The 16,971-nt window shown below is 58.6% G+C and overlaps 1 protein-coding gene across 7 annotated transcripts in view; it reads right to left on the bottom strand.

The window, feature by feature from the left end:
* The window catches only part of PLXNB1 (plexin B1), a 29,594-nt gene that overhangs the window by 2,643 nt on the left and 9,980 nt on the right, over positions 1–16,971 (bottom strand). For all 7 annotated transcript variants that reach the window (XM_044755438.2, XM_014826622.3, XM_044755439.2 and 4 more), the window contains exons 4-36: positions 16,240–16,422; positions 15,784–15,912; positions 15,560–15,660; positions 15,104–15,236; positions 14,680–14,836; positions 14,272–14,380; positions 14,087–14,195; positions 13,003–13,689; positions 12,738–12,860; positions 12,465–12,587; positions 11,955–12,048; positions 11,708–11,880; positions 11,393–11,544; positions 9,839–9,944; positions 9,523–9,659; positions 9,050–9,226; positions 8,652–8,823; positions 8,226–8,468; positions 7,310–7,486; positions 7,076–7,224; positions 6,482–6,582; positions 6,164–6,381; positions 5,870–6,048; positions 5,648–5,714; positions 5,266–5,412; positions 4,217–4,385; positions 3,806–3,909; positions 3,646–3,730; positions 3,251–3,423; positions 2,893–3,053; positions 2,649–2,796; positions 608–672; positions 390–465 (exon numbers count right to left, since the gene is read on the bottom strand). In XM_044755438.2, coding sequence (XP_044611373.1) covers positions 390–465; positions 608–672; positions 2,649–2,796; positions 2,893–3,053; positions 3,251–3,423; positions 3,646–3,730; positions 3,806–3,909; positions 4,217–4,385; positions 5,266–5,412; positions 5,648–5,714; positions 5,870–6,048; positions 6,164–6,381; positions 6,482–6,582; positions 7,076–7,224; positions 7,310–7,486; positions 8,226–8,468; positions 8,652–8,823; positions 9,050–9,226; positions 9,523–9,659; positions 9,839–9,944; positions 11,393–11,544; positions 11,708–11,880; positions 11,955–12,048; positions 12,465–12,587; positions 12,738–12,860; positions 13,003–13,689; positions 14,087–14,195; positions 14,272–14,380; positions 14,680–14,836; positions 15,104–15,236; positions 15,560–15,660; positions 15,784–15,912; positions 16,240–16,422 — 5,127 coding nt within the window. The remainder of the gene's footprint in view (positions 1–389; positions 466–607; positions 673–2,648; positions 2,797–2,892; positions 3,054–3,250; positions 3,424–3,645; positions 3,731–3,805; positions 3,910–4,216; positions 4,386–5,265; positions 5,413–5,647; positions 5,715–5,869; positions 6,049–6,163; positions 6,382–6,481; positions 6,583–7,075; positions 7,225–7,309; positions 7,487–8,225; positions 8,469–8,651; positions 8,824–9,049; positions 9,227–9,522; positions 9,660–9,838; positions 9,945–11,392; positions 11,545–11,707; positions 11,881–11,954; positions 12,049–12,464; positions 12,588–12,737; positions 12,861–13,002; positions 13,690–14,086; positions 14,196–14,271; positions 14,381–14,679; positions 14,837–15,103; positions 15,237–15,559; positions 15,661–15,783; positions 15,913–16,239; positions 16,423–16,971) is intronic.

The raw sequence follows: 16,971 nt of genomic DNA, 5'->3' as shown, positions 1-16,971 counted from the left end.
CCTGGAGTGTATGTCTAGGGGCTGTTTCAGGAGCAGGTTGGGGCATGTCTGCACCACTGAGGAAAGCAGAGCAGCAGGAAGACAAGGGCAGGCGGAGTCAGGCAGTCCTTGGGCTGACCCCAGCCACCTCGCCACCTTGGAGCCATTGTCCACAGACCCCAACAAGGCTGCAGGCACCCAAAGTGCCTGGCTGAGTCAGGTTAGGTGGCAGCTGCCAGGACAAGACCCTGCTCATCTGTGATGAGATGTTGGGAGCCCTGGTCTTTTACAGTGGCAACTGGAACATTCTGCTGAGGTCCCGAGGGCTTCCCTGCAAAGGAGCAGTGTGAAGGGGGCAGGACCCTCATGGCAGGAGGCCTGTGCCCAACCCAAAAAACAGAGGGCCGTACCCGGGACAGCTCAGCCAGGATGGAGTTCATCTCTTGATCACTGGCGGGGATGGTCTGTCTGATGTCTGCGTAGTATCTGCCAGAGATCAGAGGTACAGCAGCCGCTAGGAAAACAAACCCATTCCTCACCCCAGCAGGGCCCACACTGGGGCCTCAGTTGTAAAGACCCACCATGCTGTCCACTCATCCTCCCCAGGCCCACTCTCCTGCCCTCGTACCTTTCCACCATCCGTTTGTAACGGGGAATATCCCGAGCATACAGAAGTTTGTTGATGGGGGAGTCCTGGGCACCAGCAGGCAAGGAGTGAAAGGGAAGAGGATGAGAGCCCCTATGAGGGTGACCATCTGTCCCAATCTTCCCAGCACTGTTTCAGTTTTAAAACCAAAAGTCCCAAACCCCAGGAACCACTTCAGTCCCAGGCAAACTGGGATGGATGGTCACCCTAGCCCATTTCCTTCTGCAAGGACCGCCTCAGCTCCCTCCCCTCCACCCACGGCCAATCTCTGGTGTTGTCACTCAAGTTTCTCCCCATATTACTCCAAGCTCCTGGATCCATTACTCTCAGCTCCTGGATCCAGCAAGGAACTAGCATGCAGGGCGGAAGGGTGTAGAGCCACATGGAGCCCTAATGCTGCTTCTCCACGTGGTCTTTATCCCCATGAAATCATTTTAAGAATCAGGAAACGGCCCCAGAAAATTAAGTAAATTGTCCCAGACCACCTCACTCCTGAATGGCCAAGCTGGGATTTGAAACAGGACTTTGAAATACACCCAGACACATCCTCTACCACCGAATTGGGTTCCAATCCCACTCTGCCCCGGCGGCTGTGGGCTCTGGGCAGCACACTTCCATCCTCTGGACCTGCTGCCTCATCCTTAAGCTGCTGGGAGAGTGAGGCAAGATTGCTCCCCACTCCGTAAGCAGGGATGCAAGCCCTGCGCCTGAGGCAGGATGCATGCCCTCTCACCATCTCTCCATGGGAACCCCGGCATTCCTGATTTGGACTATTCCTGAGCTACCCAAAAAGCACTTGCAGTTTTGCTGGAAAGGGGAGGCAATGTGAAGATGGAGCAAAAAACCCAGCCACTATATAGCATCCACCCCTGGAGGTGGCCCTGGGTCCTGGTGTGGCCCTGTGGTTCTCAGCTCATCGTAGGCAGAGTGATGAGAGCACGCAAAGCAAAAGTGGCTTCCAAGAGACCGCACTACAGCGTGGAACTTTCCATTTTGTTTCTTCACAGAGGTCTAGGGATATATCTCTCAAGAGGTCACAAGCCAACTGTGGCCCAGGGGACTGGGCTAAGCAGAGCCCCATTCACGGACCTGCGGAGCCACCAGTGCCCCGCCCACCGGGTGCCTGAGCAGTCACAGCGGTGACCCCATATCTGTCATGGGACTCTCTGGGCTCTGACTACTGTGGCAGCACACCCCCACCCTCTGCTGTGCCACCAGACAGCCCTGACCACTTCTCTCTGCTTTCTAGCTCCCCTCGTCAGCATTCCCTCCATGCGTGGCACTCCTCTGGACTCTCCTCTCCATACTGCACTGGCAGGCACGGCCCCCCCACCGCCCTCAGGAATCAAATCCACCAGGCAGCCTGGAGCCGCTCTGCGAATGTAGAGCTCACATCTCCATCTGGAAACCACCTGGCAGGCCACCGCCACCTCAGGCTCACCTCCTCTAAGTCCCAACTCACCACGGCCAGAGGCCCAGGGATCATAAGTGACCCCTCCTTCTTCCTCATCCCCCACATCCAACCCACAGCTTCTGCCCACCCTGTACCCTCTTGTCCCAGCTTGAACCTGGCCACTGCTTGACCCAAGGACAGCACAGCTTCCTCTCTGGACTCCAGGCTCCAGTCCATCCATAGCACAACTGCCAGGAGGGTCCGCCTCTCTTAGGTCTGACCACACACCCCCATTCCCAGGCCTTCAGTGGCTCCCCATTGCCATCAGGGTGAGTCCTTGCCAAGAGACCCTGGCCTCCTGCCACACTCACCACCATGCTACACCCTAGCCACAGCTGCCACGTCTTAACCCTGTCACACAGTACAGTGTCCCCTGCCTTTGCTCATCCCTGAAGACTGGGGCACCACCAGTTCCTAGGGAGCCCAGGGACAAAGCCCAGCCTTCCCTGGCCCTCCTCCTTGACATTCTCAGGAAAGCCTGGAATCTGCGTGCATGCTCAGCACTGACCATCCCCAGCCCACACTGCCCCACTCCACCCATGCCCTCTGTGTCCACGCAGACCCGCTTACCCGGCCCAGCTTGTGGTCAGCCAGGGTGCAGGCATCCATGAAGGTCTGTGCAATGACCAGGAGGACAGCATCCATGTTATCAGATGTCTGTACGTCGAACACAAACTGTGGATTTTTTATTATATTGATCCAGAACCTCAGTGGCAAGCTGCGGGTGGGGCAGGTGTGGCCAATGAGTGTGCTGGGAGGCAAGGGAGAAAATCCCACACACGCTTGGCCCACCTGACCCTACCCCCACCCCCACCTGTTGGTCTTCCAGATATGGACAGTATCCTGGTCAGAGATGCCATGCTGCTGGGCCTGCTCGTCCAGCAGGTCAAAGAAGTATTTAACAGCAAGGGGCACGGGGCGGCTGGTGCTGAGAATCACTTGGAACAGGTCATCCACAAACTTCTGCAGGGTGCCCTGCAGAGGAGAGGAAGCACAAGAGTTGCGGTCAGCAAGGGCACCTTGGTACCAGCCCAGCCTCAAACACCTCAGGGCACTAGGCCTGTGTGGGCACCACCCCCCCAAATCCCACAAGTGGTTCTTCTCCCGCCAGCCCAGACCCCACCACCTGTCCTGTCCCTGCCCCGAGCCTTGACTTGTCCTCCTTGGCCCACCTTCATGGACAGCAGGCGGGTAAGGTAGATCTCAGGAATGGCCTTGGCTCGCTCGCGCTCCCCACCCCGAAGGCTGCCCCTCCGAGGCCTGGGCGGCTCTGGCTCCTCACTTGGCTTCACCAGGTGCCAGGGCCGGATGCCCCCCTCGTCTATATCCTCCAGCATTGGGGTCCCTGTGCCAAGACCCCACAGCTTGTCACCCATCATCAGGTGCCACCTTCCCTGGACCCCCAAGCTCCTGCCAATTCCCAGGAGTTGGGGCACCTGGTTGAGGGCTTCTCTGGGTGGAAGGGAAGTAGACATAAACCCACCACAAGGTCTAGGGGACCCTCCCCCATTACTGGGGACTGGGCAAAGCCAGGGCAGAGGACCATGATGGGGGTAGGGGTACTCACTCTCTCCAGGGACATAATCCTGGTTTTCCCGGAGAACATGCTTGGTGAGGCAGGGGACCAGGGCCACAGTTGCTCCATCTGGAACCTGCTGACCACAGCTGGTGACCCCTCCACCAGCCCCAACCCACCACACCCTCCCTCCAGCTCCTACCCCTCCCACCTTGTAATGCTGCAGGGTGTTTAGGCGCCTCCAAAGACCCTGGACCTCAGAAGTCACATCCTCGTCAGAAAGAATGAGGTGCCCGGCCACCCCAGACCGCCACTCTGCAAAGGCAAGGTGGGACTAGGTCCAGGGCTTCCAGGACACCCTTCCCTCAGGAGCCTGTCTTCTCCTCCACAGGGACACCAGCCTCTCCACTGGGGGCAGCCTCACCCAACCTCTCCAAAGACCAAGAGCAGAGGCCCCTCACCACGTGAGAGGTCATCCCTGTAGAGGTGTTCCACAGCCCACCTCAGCCCCACTCCCAACATCCCACTCCCACTGGGCAATGTCTCTGCGGAGCTGGTCAAGAGCCAGCCCAGGCTTAGCTCTGGCTCAGGCCCCCAGGCCACCCTTCCCCTCCACCCTCACCGACATCCAGGGTGCGAGGGTCTGGCCGCTGGGCAAGAGGCATTCCCTTATAAAGCTGATCCAGCATCTTCTCCTTAGCCTGGGAGATGGTGTCACAGTCCAGGACCTTCACAGGCACACCTTGGGCCTCTCCCGCCCCAGGGCCCACAGCCAGCAGTGCATTCAAGGTCTACACAGGACACATGGGAGCAGTCAGGGCTCATGCCACACGTGGGGATGACCAAGACACAAGGCCAAGGACAGGGACAACCCATAAGGAAGCCACTGCCTCTGATCTCCAAGCACCAAACAGTCCCTAATTCTTGTCTCCTCACCTGCCTGCCTCCCCCAAGGATAGAGGCTTCCTCCACTGTGACACCAGCACCTAGCATAGTGCACTAGTAAATGTCTATATGGTGAATGGCAGAAAAAATGAGTGAGCACAAGTCCCTCTTAACTCGGGTCCCCAGGTTCCTGGCTCAGCAGTCAGACTGGGGCCCCTAAGGGAAGCCTGCATAAGAGCAAGGAGTCCCCACCAGCCTGACAAAGGAGCAGGCTTGGTAGAGCCTCAATGGGGTTTTCCCGAAGGAACTCTGTGTGGGTCACTAAGAGGAAAGCAATTCAGAGGGAAGCAATGGGCAGGTCTGCCAGGGTGGCTCCCGGCCTGGTGGGCACACCACATCCCAGGCAGGACACTGAGATCACAGTTGGGCCAACACTCAGGCCCTGGCACGGCAAGAATGTGGACTGGTCCCAGGCAGAGCTGGCTGCTCCCAAGACCCTGGCTGTGGCCACCCTGACCCCATCCCACGCCTGGGGACCCTCTGAGGCCTGATCTTCAAGGTCTGGCCCTCAAGCCTCTGTCCTACTAAACTAGTCTAAAGGCCTCTGTCCTGCATCCAGCCAGAGGTCAGGCTAGCTCTATCCCCAGATGCAGACACCCACACACAATCACACAGGCTCACCCTCCTCACCTCACCAGAGACAGAGATTCCAGCACATGCGCACGCGTGCGTGCACACACCCACACCCACACACATACACACACACTCTCTCTCTCTCCCTCTTACCAGGGGACGGTATTCCACATCCTCTCTGAGCAGGCGGTTGTCATTCAGGGTGTATTTGGCTTTCCCAGTCACACTGTCCACTGGCCCCTTGTCCACTTGATGCTTAATTCCACGGAAGAGCATGTACAGAGGTTCTCCTACTGAGTCCTGGGGGAGTGGCAGGCAGTTAGGGTCCCAGGGGCAGGTGAGAGACATGGGGCAGAGGTATATGGGACATGACCCACACTGAAGAATGGGACAGGACACAGGCTGCCGAAAGCATAAGGTGACTGAGGACATGCTGGGCAGGAGTGTGCAAGCTGCATGGGGGCTGGAGGCTGCATGATTTAAAGAGTCCTGACCCTCCCTAGAGGGGAGCCCCAGCCACCTCTGCCTCCCTCACCCTCACAAAGGTGTAGAGGCAGATGGACATCCAGTTGGTGAGCAGCTTCTCCACCACGGTCTCTGTCCTGGGATGACAGAAAAGGGGAGGGGCCAGGTCAGCAGGTGGGGCCACGGGGCTCTCTGTTCTGTAGACCCCGAGGCCCCAGAGGGCCTGACTCAGCTCCTGGCTCCAGCTGTCCACAGCTACCAGGCCCCCATTACTTCCAACAGCCACACAGACCTGCGCAGCATCAGCTTGGGGTTCTTGGCCACATACTGAGCCACCAGGTCACTGAGCAGAGTGCGGAGGATGTCGGTAAAGTACTCAAGTTTCCCATGCAGTGCCACGGTGAGCAGAGATGCCACATAGGCCCGGTCCCGAGCAGAGAAGGTGCGCTGGCTCTCCAGGGTGTGGATGAACTGGGACCAGGAAGAAGGGATAGGTGGGGAGGGAGGGGCCAATTCAGAAATGGAGGGATAGAGAAGCCGCGAGGAGGGTCCCAGTGCAGGGCAGGGCGAGGGGCGGGGCCAGCACCTTGGTGAGGAATAGCTTGCTGTTGAGCAGGTTGGAGAGCTGCCCCAGCCCTTGTTCCACAGTAGGTCGCCTGCTCTCAGGCACACCCAGGTCCCGGTGCAAGGGCGACTCCTGGTGCCCGGGGAAGAAGACCCTCTCAGCATACACCTTGTAGTCAAGGAAGGGGATGCCGCTGCCCAGAAGGTCACTGGTGAGATCAGTCATCTCAGTCATAAGGTCTGTTGAGCAGAAGAGGCCGGGTTTGGGTGCGGATCCCGTGTGATGGTAGCAGGCTTGGGCAGAGCCCCGGAGCGTGGGGCCTGTTCTCTGCAGCCTCACCTGTGAACTCCTTCTTGCAGCGGTCCCGCACACTGCTCTCCAGATTCTCCAGCTGGATCTGGACCTTCTTATAGTCCCTCAGGGCCTGCTTGCTCTTCCTCCTGCTCAGCACCCAGGTCAGGATGGGGTGGGCCACAGGAGGCCAGAGGCCTTGCTGGGTCCCCCTGGCCCAGGCCTGCCTAAGCCAGGACAGTCTAACCCATCCACGCCCAGCCAAGCCATGGCCTAGTCCAGAATATTTTAGCCTGTCCCACCCCAGGCAAGTCACACCCAACCATGTCCTGTGGAGCCCAGCACAGTGGAGCCCAGGGATCAGCAAGCTACAACCAGGCCAAATCCAGCCCATGATCTGTTTTGGTAAATGAAGATCTGTTGGAACACAGCCATGCTCGTGTGTTTGCACATGGCTTCCTTTCCACTGTAATGGCAGAGTTGAGCCACTGCAACTGAGACCACCTGGCCCATAAAGCCTAAAATAGTTACTCTCTGGCCCTTTGTAGAAAATATTTGCTGACCCCTGGTGTAGTGTGCTCCTTTCCAACCCAGCCACACCTGCTAACTGCCCCCAACCCAGCTACATCCGGCTGCACTCACCTGTACATGAGGACAATGATGATGACACCCAGAGCCAGAAGAGAGGTGCCCACCCCTAAGCCCACCTGGGCTGCCATGGGAAAAGCCACGGGGCTCTCGCCATCATACTGCACATGGCCCAGGGAAAAGCGCAGGTTCCCCATCTGCACCTGCATGGGGAGCCAGCCACCTGTGAGCAAGGGTTCGGCACATGCCCGATGCCCTGCCCAGCTCAGCCACGGCCTGTCCACTGACCGTGAACTCAGGCAAAGTGTCAGGTGCCTCCCGGAGGGCATGATGCCGGGGCAGGGGCTGGTCCACGGGGGGCTCACAGTACAGGTGGTGCCGGGTCAGGGTCTTCACCACGCAGGGGCCATCCCCTATCATGGCCACTACCTCCTCTTTGGACATCGCAAGGTCCAGATTCTCCCCCTGGAACAGAAGATCACTGATAGATCACTCAGAACTCTTCCCTAAGGGGAAGAGCTGGTGGTCACTCAGATCCTATCTCCCCAGATGTGGGAAGGATGGTCCTGAGACCCATCCCCAGGAGCAGGGCTGATGGTGCCTCAGCACCTCTTCCCCTGCACGTGGGACAACAGTCCCATAGATGTCTTCTGACCTGCCCGCCCCTACTTCTCTGCCCTTCACTACCCTTCCTCTTGAGTCTTAACTTCTCCAGAACTAAAAATCTGGAGACTATAAAGTTGCCCCCAATCCTGCCCAGTTACCTAAGAAAGCCAGAGCCCCTACTGTGTCTGCTGGCCCACCAGGTGGGTGATGATGGGTGCTCTACCTATGGTCTTTCAGAGTACCCACCTACAACACGTGCCAAGTATGTGTCCGCAGGAGTCAGGCTGCCAAATGGGCATCAGCCCAAGCACCTACTGTATCCCATGCCGCCCAGCTACCACGTGTGTCAAACCATTTACAGGCTGTCATTCAGACACCTGCCATGGAGTGTGTCAGGACCCAGGACCCAGGCGACAGGCTGACTGGTCAAACCCCTGCCAGGTACATCAGGCTAGGTACCCCACCATCAGCCCCCTCAGCCCTTGCCACATTAAGGGTAAGGAGCCAGGTCCATCTACTGGCCCTTGCTCTGCTGTCATGCTCCCTCCACCACACACAAGGGTCTTGGGTCCCTGTCTCAACCGAGTAGGAACAGTACCTCCACAGAGAGCACACTCCCGGGCTTGTGCCGGAACGGTGTGGTGGGGTCTTCTGGGTTGAGGGGCTGCAGAGTGGGGTCAGCCTCATAGGAGAAGGGTGTGGGGTTCAGTGTTGCAAAGTCAAAGACTAGGCTGTCGAGGATAAATTCCACCCGGACCCAGGGGTCCTCGGGCAGGACTGGGAGAGCAGGCGTGCGGCACGTGATAAGCTGGGAGGAGTTCACATGGCATGGCTCCTCAAACTGGGGCAGAGGGACAGAAAACAAGGGAGGCCAGCTGAGGAGGCATGCAAAGGGGGCCCAGTGAAGATAAGAAGATAGCTTCCTTTGGTACCCACCACCCATGGCTGTCTAGAGGGTGGGATGTGGGGTGAGGTGGGTGACCGCTAGCCTAGGGCAGGCAGGGGATGCCCAAGGGTGTCCTACGTGATGACTGCCACAGGAGGCTCCCGGGGAGCATGGTGTCTCTGGGATCACGCGGCGCCTCCGCCCAAGCCCCTGGCTAAGCTGCAATGCTCTTAAGGCCACAGTCACTCGGATTCTTGGCATCTGTACCACATCCAAATTCTGGCCACGGACCCATATTTCACGTCCTCCACTGAAACACAGGCCGTGAGCCACTCATGGTTATGAGAACCAGGCTTTAAAACAAAGCCCAGGCCCAGCTAGGTTAGCTCAGCCCCGTTCCAAAGCCACACAGCCCCTCTCCCCAGCAGCAACATGGGAGGTACAGCCCTCCACATAAAGCCTTACAGACCCCCATGCCCTGGAGCTGCAAAGACCTCCCTGCCACATGCCATGCAACCATGCCCAGGGCCCAGCACCTGAGGAAGCTCTTGGTGGGGCCAGCAGAGGTGATGTTGGGGTCTGATGTGTACTCAAACTGGCTGTGTTGAAGCCTCCGCTCAGTGGCCCCAAACCACACAGCCACAGGGAGCATGGCAGGCGCGGGGTGTGGGCTGGTCTCACACTGCAGCTGCTCTGCCTGCTGCTCCAGCAGCCTAGGGAAGGGAGGGAGAAGTGGAAGCCAGGCCAGGCTGGCCGGAGAGGGCAGAGGAAGGGGAAAAAGATCATTCTAGGACACAGGACCCACTCAGGCCTCAGCTCACTTCCCTTCAGGGCTGACTGCAGTCTCCATGGGTGACCCTGGAGGCTGCACTCCACAACATCCCAGCTTTGAGAGGGTCTGGCCACTCTCTGAGGAGTGGACTTGACCCTCTTCCCTTCTGCTCTCCCCAGCATCCCACCCCTCCATCTTCTCCTATGGATTTTTGCAGAATGGGGAAGCAGCCCTCACAGGTGACAAGGCTGGTCTCCAACTACCACTCGGATGTCCTCCAGCCGCCCAGTCAGGAGCTTGGAGCCATGCAGGGTGAGGCGGGTCCCCCCGGCTCTGGGGCCTCGGGCTGGGAAGATGGAATGCACTTTCGGGTCCTGTGGGAAGGGAGATAGGGAGAGACAGGCTTCAGGCCAGAAACAGAGGCAAGGGGAGACCGACGCAGACAAGAAAGCCCTGGGGTGGGGAGCCCCAGGAAGGTGAAACCAGATGGGCCAGGAGGAGCCACCAGAGCGGGTGGCCCATCGGCAGCTGTGGGAGTTCAGCAGTCAGGCACCTGGTAGGCAAAGTCATGCTCTGAGATGCCACGTCCTCTTCCTAGCACCTCCACCGTCACAGCATCTGCCACCTCCTCCCCACTGGCCTCAGTAATACACACGAGGCTGTGGGCACAGGACAAGCTGGGGTGCTGGGCCGCTGGGCCCCAAACTGACCCAGCTGCACCCCCTGCCCCACTAAATCAGATGGTCTCCCTGCTCCCCACAAAATTAACAGAGATCCAAAGAGGGAATTCCTATGGCACACTGGGAGGCTTTGGCATCTGAGAATATTTCTGGTTTCAATCATTCAAGTCCAACCCCTGAACCCCCTAACAAAGAGGAATTTATCTCTCTCTGTGGCACAAATTTACCAGGATCCCTGGAAAGCTGGCTCTGGGGGCGAGTGGCTGCACTAATGAGTAGGCCTAAATGGCCGCCATCACCATGTGCAGAGCACAACATGCAAAGTGGTGGAACTCTGATTTCCTCACAAAAAAATGTCCCTCAAGCCTCTAGTCAGGTCTGGAGATAGCCGTGAAAGGAAAGTAAGCAATCTAAGAAAATGCTGGTCCTTAGCCAGAAAACAGAAGCTTGGGGCAAATTAATTTCCAGAATGTAAAGCCTGTGGTGGCTCAACTTAGTGACATTGTCACAGTCACCTCGAACACCCTGAGAAAACAGAACAAGTGGTGTGTGAACTACCCAGGAGAGACATCAGCCAGAATATACTTTAATCACTTTATAAATCACTTCATAAACTACTTTAGTCACATGGTTCTAGAATCATTAACAGTGTAAACAGGCACCTAAAGTTCTCAGGAATAACACATTTAGGGGGGAAACTACATGCTCTAGGCAAAGTCTTGCTTAAAATACAGATTACAGGGCCTCAACACAGGCCTACAGAACCCAGATCTAAGGGTGGGGTCTCAGGATCTGCTCTGTGGTGGTTTGGGACAGGGTCTTCAGGGAACCCTGATATTCAGCCAGGTTTGGGACTTGCTGCTTGTGGATATCCCCTTGGGAATGTCTCCTGGGTGCACTTTTGGGCCCCTGCAACTCCCAGCCAGGTTACCATGACCCAGAACCTCCATAAGCCACGAGCCCTGGGAAGGCAGCAGGTTATCCCTGGGACTGGACAGAGCAGCCTGGCACTCAGCAGATGGGCCCCAAGTCTACCCTCCTGAGGGGTAGCTGGTGGGAAGGCCAGGAACTGGGCACAGCTGTCTGGGATCTGAGGACCCTGCTACCACAACTACATCCATAGTCACTCAGAAAGCCAAGTGAGAACACCTAGACAGAGCCACCTGTCAGCTCTGAGCAGTGACTAGGTCCTAGGACCAGGAATGATCACCCAGCAGCTCAGGCCAGGAACCCAGAGATCTGTGGATGAAGCCAAGGTGGGTGCTCTAGGGCCTCAATGGCAACCCCAGCACTGAGGTATTGTGACCAGACCAAAAGAAAAGGGGAGAGGGGAGGGCAGATGTGTAGTGGGTGGGTGGCCCTCAGCAGGAAAGCCAACCATGGAGCCCACAGGGTGTGCCCTGCTCCTGTTGGTCCAGCCAGCTCACCTGCTGGAGACCTCGTACTCCCGAGCATCCACAGCACAGGGGATTCCAGCTACCCTGACCGTGTCCTGTACGTCCTGCAGATGTTGGCCCAGATTGGAGCCCCTGATGGTGACACGGGTGCCTCCGTCGATAGGCCCAGTCAGTGGTTCGACCTGTTCCAAGACAAGGGCTGCTCACCTCCACCCACCAGTTGACACTTGGCAGCCCAGAGAGACAGCCCCAGCCTCCCACCTTTGGGTTCCCTGGACCCACAGCACCCCTACCCTCCCTCCAAGGGCAGCAGTGAGGAAGGGACACACCAGCATTTCAACATACTGAGTGGATGAGGGGCGCAGGGCACTGAGTGGCCACAGCCTCAGCCTCAGCACAGGCCTCCTGGGCCACACAACGTGGACGTTCCCCCTTGCACCACACACAGCCATACTGGGGCATGGCAGTTTGGCAGCGGCTGCAGTCCTCATGTCCCACGGAACAATCATACAGTACCACTGGGGGTGGCAGAGATGAATGTGAGAGGGAGGCCTGGAGGAGCCCTGTGGCCCCAGTGGCCCAGGTTGCTCACCATGCAGCCCATCAGCACTGTCCACACGCAGATGGCCGGCCCGACGCAGAAACAGCCCCACACGGAGCTCTGGCTGCAGAGCTTCATAGCTGAGCTGGAGAAATGGGAGTGGGGTCAGAGCCAGGGGCTGGGGGAGGCATCAGGCCTGGGGAGGGGATGGTTAGCGAAAGGACCAAAATGACTAGTTGTAGAAACACAAGGTCAGAGATCAGTTAGGGTGCAGGGACCCCCATGAGGCCACAAGGTCAGAGATTAGAGCTACCAAGACCCCATGGGGACACAGGGTCAGAGGCAGACTGGAGTGTAGGGACCCCATAGAGCTATAGGGTCAGAGGTCAGAGCTGGCATGCAGGGACCGCATAGAGCACAGGGTCAGAGATGGGGTACCAAGACCCCTTGGGGTCACAAGGTCAGAGCTTGTGCTCGGATGAGTGTGGTGCAGCCAGCTGAGGTTGGTAGCTAGGCTAAGGCCAGTGTACCCTCGTCAACCCAGGCACTCATGATCTGCACCTGGTGCTGCTGGCATGTGACGTGACACCGGGTATCTGGAGGCGGCTCACATTTGACCTGGGCCTCAACCACCACCTCGTGGCCCTCCAGCTCCATCACACACTCATTGTCTCCTGGGCTGTCCTGGGGGCAGAGGACACAGCTGTTGGGGCAGCTTCAGGAGTTGGGTCCAGTGAGCCCTGCAGGGCCCCCAGCACAGCCCCTGGGGCGGGTAGTGAGACCTGGGGCCATGTCCTCTTCCTGCTCCCCTTCCTGCAAGCAGGACACATTCACCTGGAAGAGGTGCAGGTTCCTGCCCAGCAGCCGGACTTCTCGCTCCACATGGACCGGCATCAGCATGGAGCCCTGAATGCTCTCCACACAAGGGCAGGAGCTTGCCCCCCAGGTCACCTCTTCCTGCAGGCACCAAGAGCAAAGTAGTCTATGGAGCCTACCCTGCCACCTCAGTCCCTCCCAATGCAGAATCACAAGGCAGGCGAGAGGCTGGGTCTGCCCCACACACCCTCCCCTGAGGCCTTCTTCCTGGGCTGGGCCTCACCAGCTCCCAGAGCCCGGGGGTGTCGTACTGGTAGTCGAGGCTGGACAGGAGGATGAGGGGGGCGGGAGGGCCCTCGTGCTCGGCCGAGTCTCCATCACCTGAGAGGAGGGTGGAAGTGGAGAAGGCGGGCGTGTCACCCCCCGTCCACTCGTCCGCCTCGGGCAGCTCGCCGACTTCTCTCATGAGCCAGTCCAGAGCGGGCTTCGTGGAGCCAGTGGCCCCTGGGAAAGTAGTGGCAGGAGCAGTGCCAGGGTGCTGATCCAGGGGTATCACAGAGGGGAGGGCCTCAGGGCCAGGGTCTGCAGGGGCAGGGGGCAGTGCTGCTGCATCTGAGGGTGTCGGGTGAGAAGCCAAGAGGTCCTCAGGTGTGGCCATGGGTCCAAAGTCAGTGGGTACAGTAACAGTGGTTCCAGGTCTATTGGGGGGACTAGGAGGGGGAAGTTCCTCATGGAGAGGTGACTCTGTGGAGGCCGAGGCAGGTATGGGGCCAGGACCTGCCCACGGACCCCACGGGCTAAGCAGCGAAGGCCTGGCCCTAGGTGGGATGTCCGAGGCTGTGGCTGTGGAGGGAGCATCATGCTCCACAGGAAGGGTGTCAGGAGCAGGGATGACTGTGGCCTTAGGGGCTGCAGGTGGGAGGGGAGTGGGTGCAACTCCTGCAGGAGGGGCTGGGGAGAGAAGCAGGCTCTGAAGGGGGAGGCAGAGAAAGACAGGAGGGGCCACTCAGCAGGCAGGCGTGGGAGCAGGCGGCAGGCAGGCAAAAGGCGTATTAAGAGGAAAGGAGACCAAGGAAAAGAGAAACAAAAACAGCCCATTAATTCTCCAAAGGAGAAGAGGGGAGGGCAGGCTCCAGGGGCGTCTGTGCCGAGATGGGCCCAAGGCCCAGACCTCCCCTGCCTCTCAGCTACAAATGTCCTCTCCCAAGGCAGCCGTTCTCCAGTGAGTCTGTCACACACAGCAGCTCAGGTGCTCACGACAGAGCCTCACATGGGCAGGCAGGCACACAGACCCCAGGCCATCAGAGAAACCCTCACAATGGGGACCCCAAAACCCCCCGTGTGGCCCAGCCGGGATTCACACTCACCTGTTGGCTAACCACCATTGGCCCGGCATCACATGAGGCCTTGTGCGTACACAGGTGCTGCCAGACACACCAGTTACACCCCCAACGGCTGCTCACACAGGCCTGGCACCTGCACAGAGCACAGCCATGGGGCAGGGGTCGCCAAGGGGCAGCCCAGGGGCTGGGGGTCAGGGTAAGGAACTCACTGTGCAGACGGGCGGAGCTTAGTGACCGCCACACAGTCATAGAAGGACAGGGAAGCTTTGGCAATCATGACGGTGCCAAACCTGAGCTCCACGCTCACGGAGACGTGGTCTGCAAAGGGATAAAGAGGGCCAGGCTGAGGAGTGGGGAGGAGCACTTAGACCCCGAGCCAACATTCCAAGACCACACGGAGCGGGGTTAGCACTCAAATTGGGGAAAGTGGGACACCCAGGGTCAGGAGAACAAAATGGGTACTTTAGGGCAGTGGGGACTAGTAGGGGACTCAGAGAAAAGCATCACTTCAGGGCTCTTGGCCTGCATTCACACCTCACCCCGACCACACCCCTTGGAGGAAGATGGGGGGAGGGTGAGGCTCCCAGGCCCGGGGGCTGGCCCCTTCTCTCACCCACCGTCTCCTCTCGGTAGCGCTGGGGCCTCACTAGGGTCTGGGGAGGGGCACATCACACCAGAACTGGTCAGTAGGGCAGGACTCTGGTGTTCCCCAAAGTGGCAGGAATATGACTCCCCTGGCCACAGGGGTGGCAGGTCAGGCACCGACAGGAAAACCTGCCAAGAGAGGCCAGGACACACTGTTGGAGCCACTGGGCAGCAGATTAGGGCTCACATTTGCAAAGCACCCAACCCCCAAGCCCCTGAGCCTTCAGAAACACCCTCTGGCCTGGGTTAGTATTAGATAGAGAAAGCGAGGCCCCAAGAGAAGTGACTTAAGCAAGGCCATGTGGTATTTGGTGTATCTGACAGCAAAATCCAAGGTGTCAACCCATCACCACCAGGGCCCTCCCCACCAGGGCCCCGCCTTCTCTGGTCATTCACCTCCCTCCTCTCTTCTCGGCTCATGTTGGCAGGACTCATGTCTGCCACTTGCAGACAGCCCAGCTCAGGCTGGAAGCTCCACAGCCATCGCTCTGGGCCCTGGCCCCGGGAGCACTCAGAACGGCGACTGCACCTGGGCGAGAATGACCAGCGTCCACCTGTGACCCTCACAGAGCCCCTAGGAGTTCATAGGGCAGGGACACCTACAATCCTGGGCAGTGGGTAGGATCCTCAAGTGAACCAGGACATGAGGCTGTATGTGCCCTGGCAAGGCACTAATGTCAGGGTGGAGGACAGGGGTAGGGTAGGAAATTGGGGCATCCAGGGATCAGAGGTTGAGAGTCAAGGGCAAAGGACCAGAAATCTTGGACAGGGCAATTATGCAGGAGCATTGAGGGCATTGAAGTGGTTAGGGGCAGGGTTGGGGAAGGGGACAGGAGTCAGTGGAGCACTGACCGGCCGAGGAGCACACACCACCCACAGTATGGGTCCCTGTGAGCAAGGCAAGATGCACAATCCAGGTGCTGAGCACAGGAGGCCACAGGAACCTTGAGAAGCTGTGACAGCAAAGAGGACTTAAGGCCAGAAATCCAAACACCAGTAGCTCATCCCATATGGGTCCCTGGCCCTGCCCAAGGCCCCTCCCAGCAGCCAGGCCCTGGCTCACGCCTGGCACTCACTGTGCTCTGGGTCATGACATACAGGTGCTCGAAGGCCCCATCAAAGGTGAGGTCTCTGCTCACTGCAGACCCCTGCTGGATGCTCTGTGTGGAGTATGGGTGGCCATCACTTCCCGGGCCCAAGAAGACCTAAGATCAGAGAACCACACTGGGTCTGGGACGGCCACATGCCCAAGGCCCTCCTCTCTCTCCCCAGTGAAGCAATGTGCAGTAGAATTTCCTCCGAGGCAATACAGGTCACACCACTCAACCCTGGGGGAGGGGGTCACAGGTATATACCACTCAGCACTGGGAAGAGGAGCCCAGGTAACCTCTCCCAGCCTCGGGCTGGGGGCATGTCACTGATCCCACATCCCATCCCCAGGAGTCACAGGGGTAGCTCTGCCCAGGCTGGGTCCCCAGCAGTCTGTCTCCTCCAGACCCTGGGGCAGGGCCCAGTACTTCCTGTGGACCCACCCTATGCAGCTGCCCTTGACTGTCACCCAGGAAAGCAATGGTGTGTCCATCCTCCATGGTGACCGCCACAGCTGTTAGCTGAACTCCTGGCCACTCCAGAACTGGTGTGGCTTCCAGTGGGACACGACTGGCCATGGGGCTGGGTGTGTGGTCTGAGCCACAGGGATAAGCATCCAGGGTATCCTGCAAACCGTAAAAAGCACCAGTAAGGCCCTCCCTGGATACCCTCCCCTGTCCCATCCTCTTTGGACAAGCCCATCCCCTCCTCCAGGCTCTCTGCTAACTCTCCCTGAACAGTTCTGACTTCTCTACTGGGCCTCCTGGGACAACCTCATCCCCACCCCCAGTCTCTCTGCTGGCCCTCTCTGACAGCGTCTCCCACAGCCACATCCTTAGCCCAATGCCTCAGTGGCTTATCTCCAGCTGCCTCAGACAGTCTCCAGAGACTCCTTCCCCCTCTTTTGACCCCTCGCTGTCTGAGGCCCTACTTTCTCCCATCCCTGGCCTGGGAGTTGCTTCCTCCAATTTATGTGCTCAGCCTTCTCTGGGACCACTTCTCAGGCCCCCTCCCACCTCTCACTGACTCAGGCCCTCTGTGTGCAGCTTCTTTCCTTTTTAATCCATCCTGAGGCCAGAGCCAAACAAGTCTCAACCTTACCTGCCTCTCTTGCTCAAGAATCTAAAACAATAGGTCCCATCTCCTCCCACATTCTGGGTCCCTGCCTTCTCAGA

This window comes from Equus asinus, chromosome 21, assembly GCF_041296235.1.
Source record: "Equus asinus isolate D_3611 breed Donkey chromosome 21, EquAss-T2T_v2, whole genome shotgun sequence".
In the NCBI taxonomy this organism is placed as follows: Eukaryota; Metazoa; Chordata; class Mammalia; order Perissodactyla; family Equidae; genus Equus; species Equus asinus.
The sequence above is the reverse complement of the archived record's forward strand: the minus strand, read 5'-3'. Positions and strand labels throughout refer to the sequence as shown.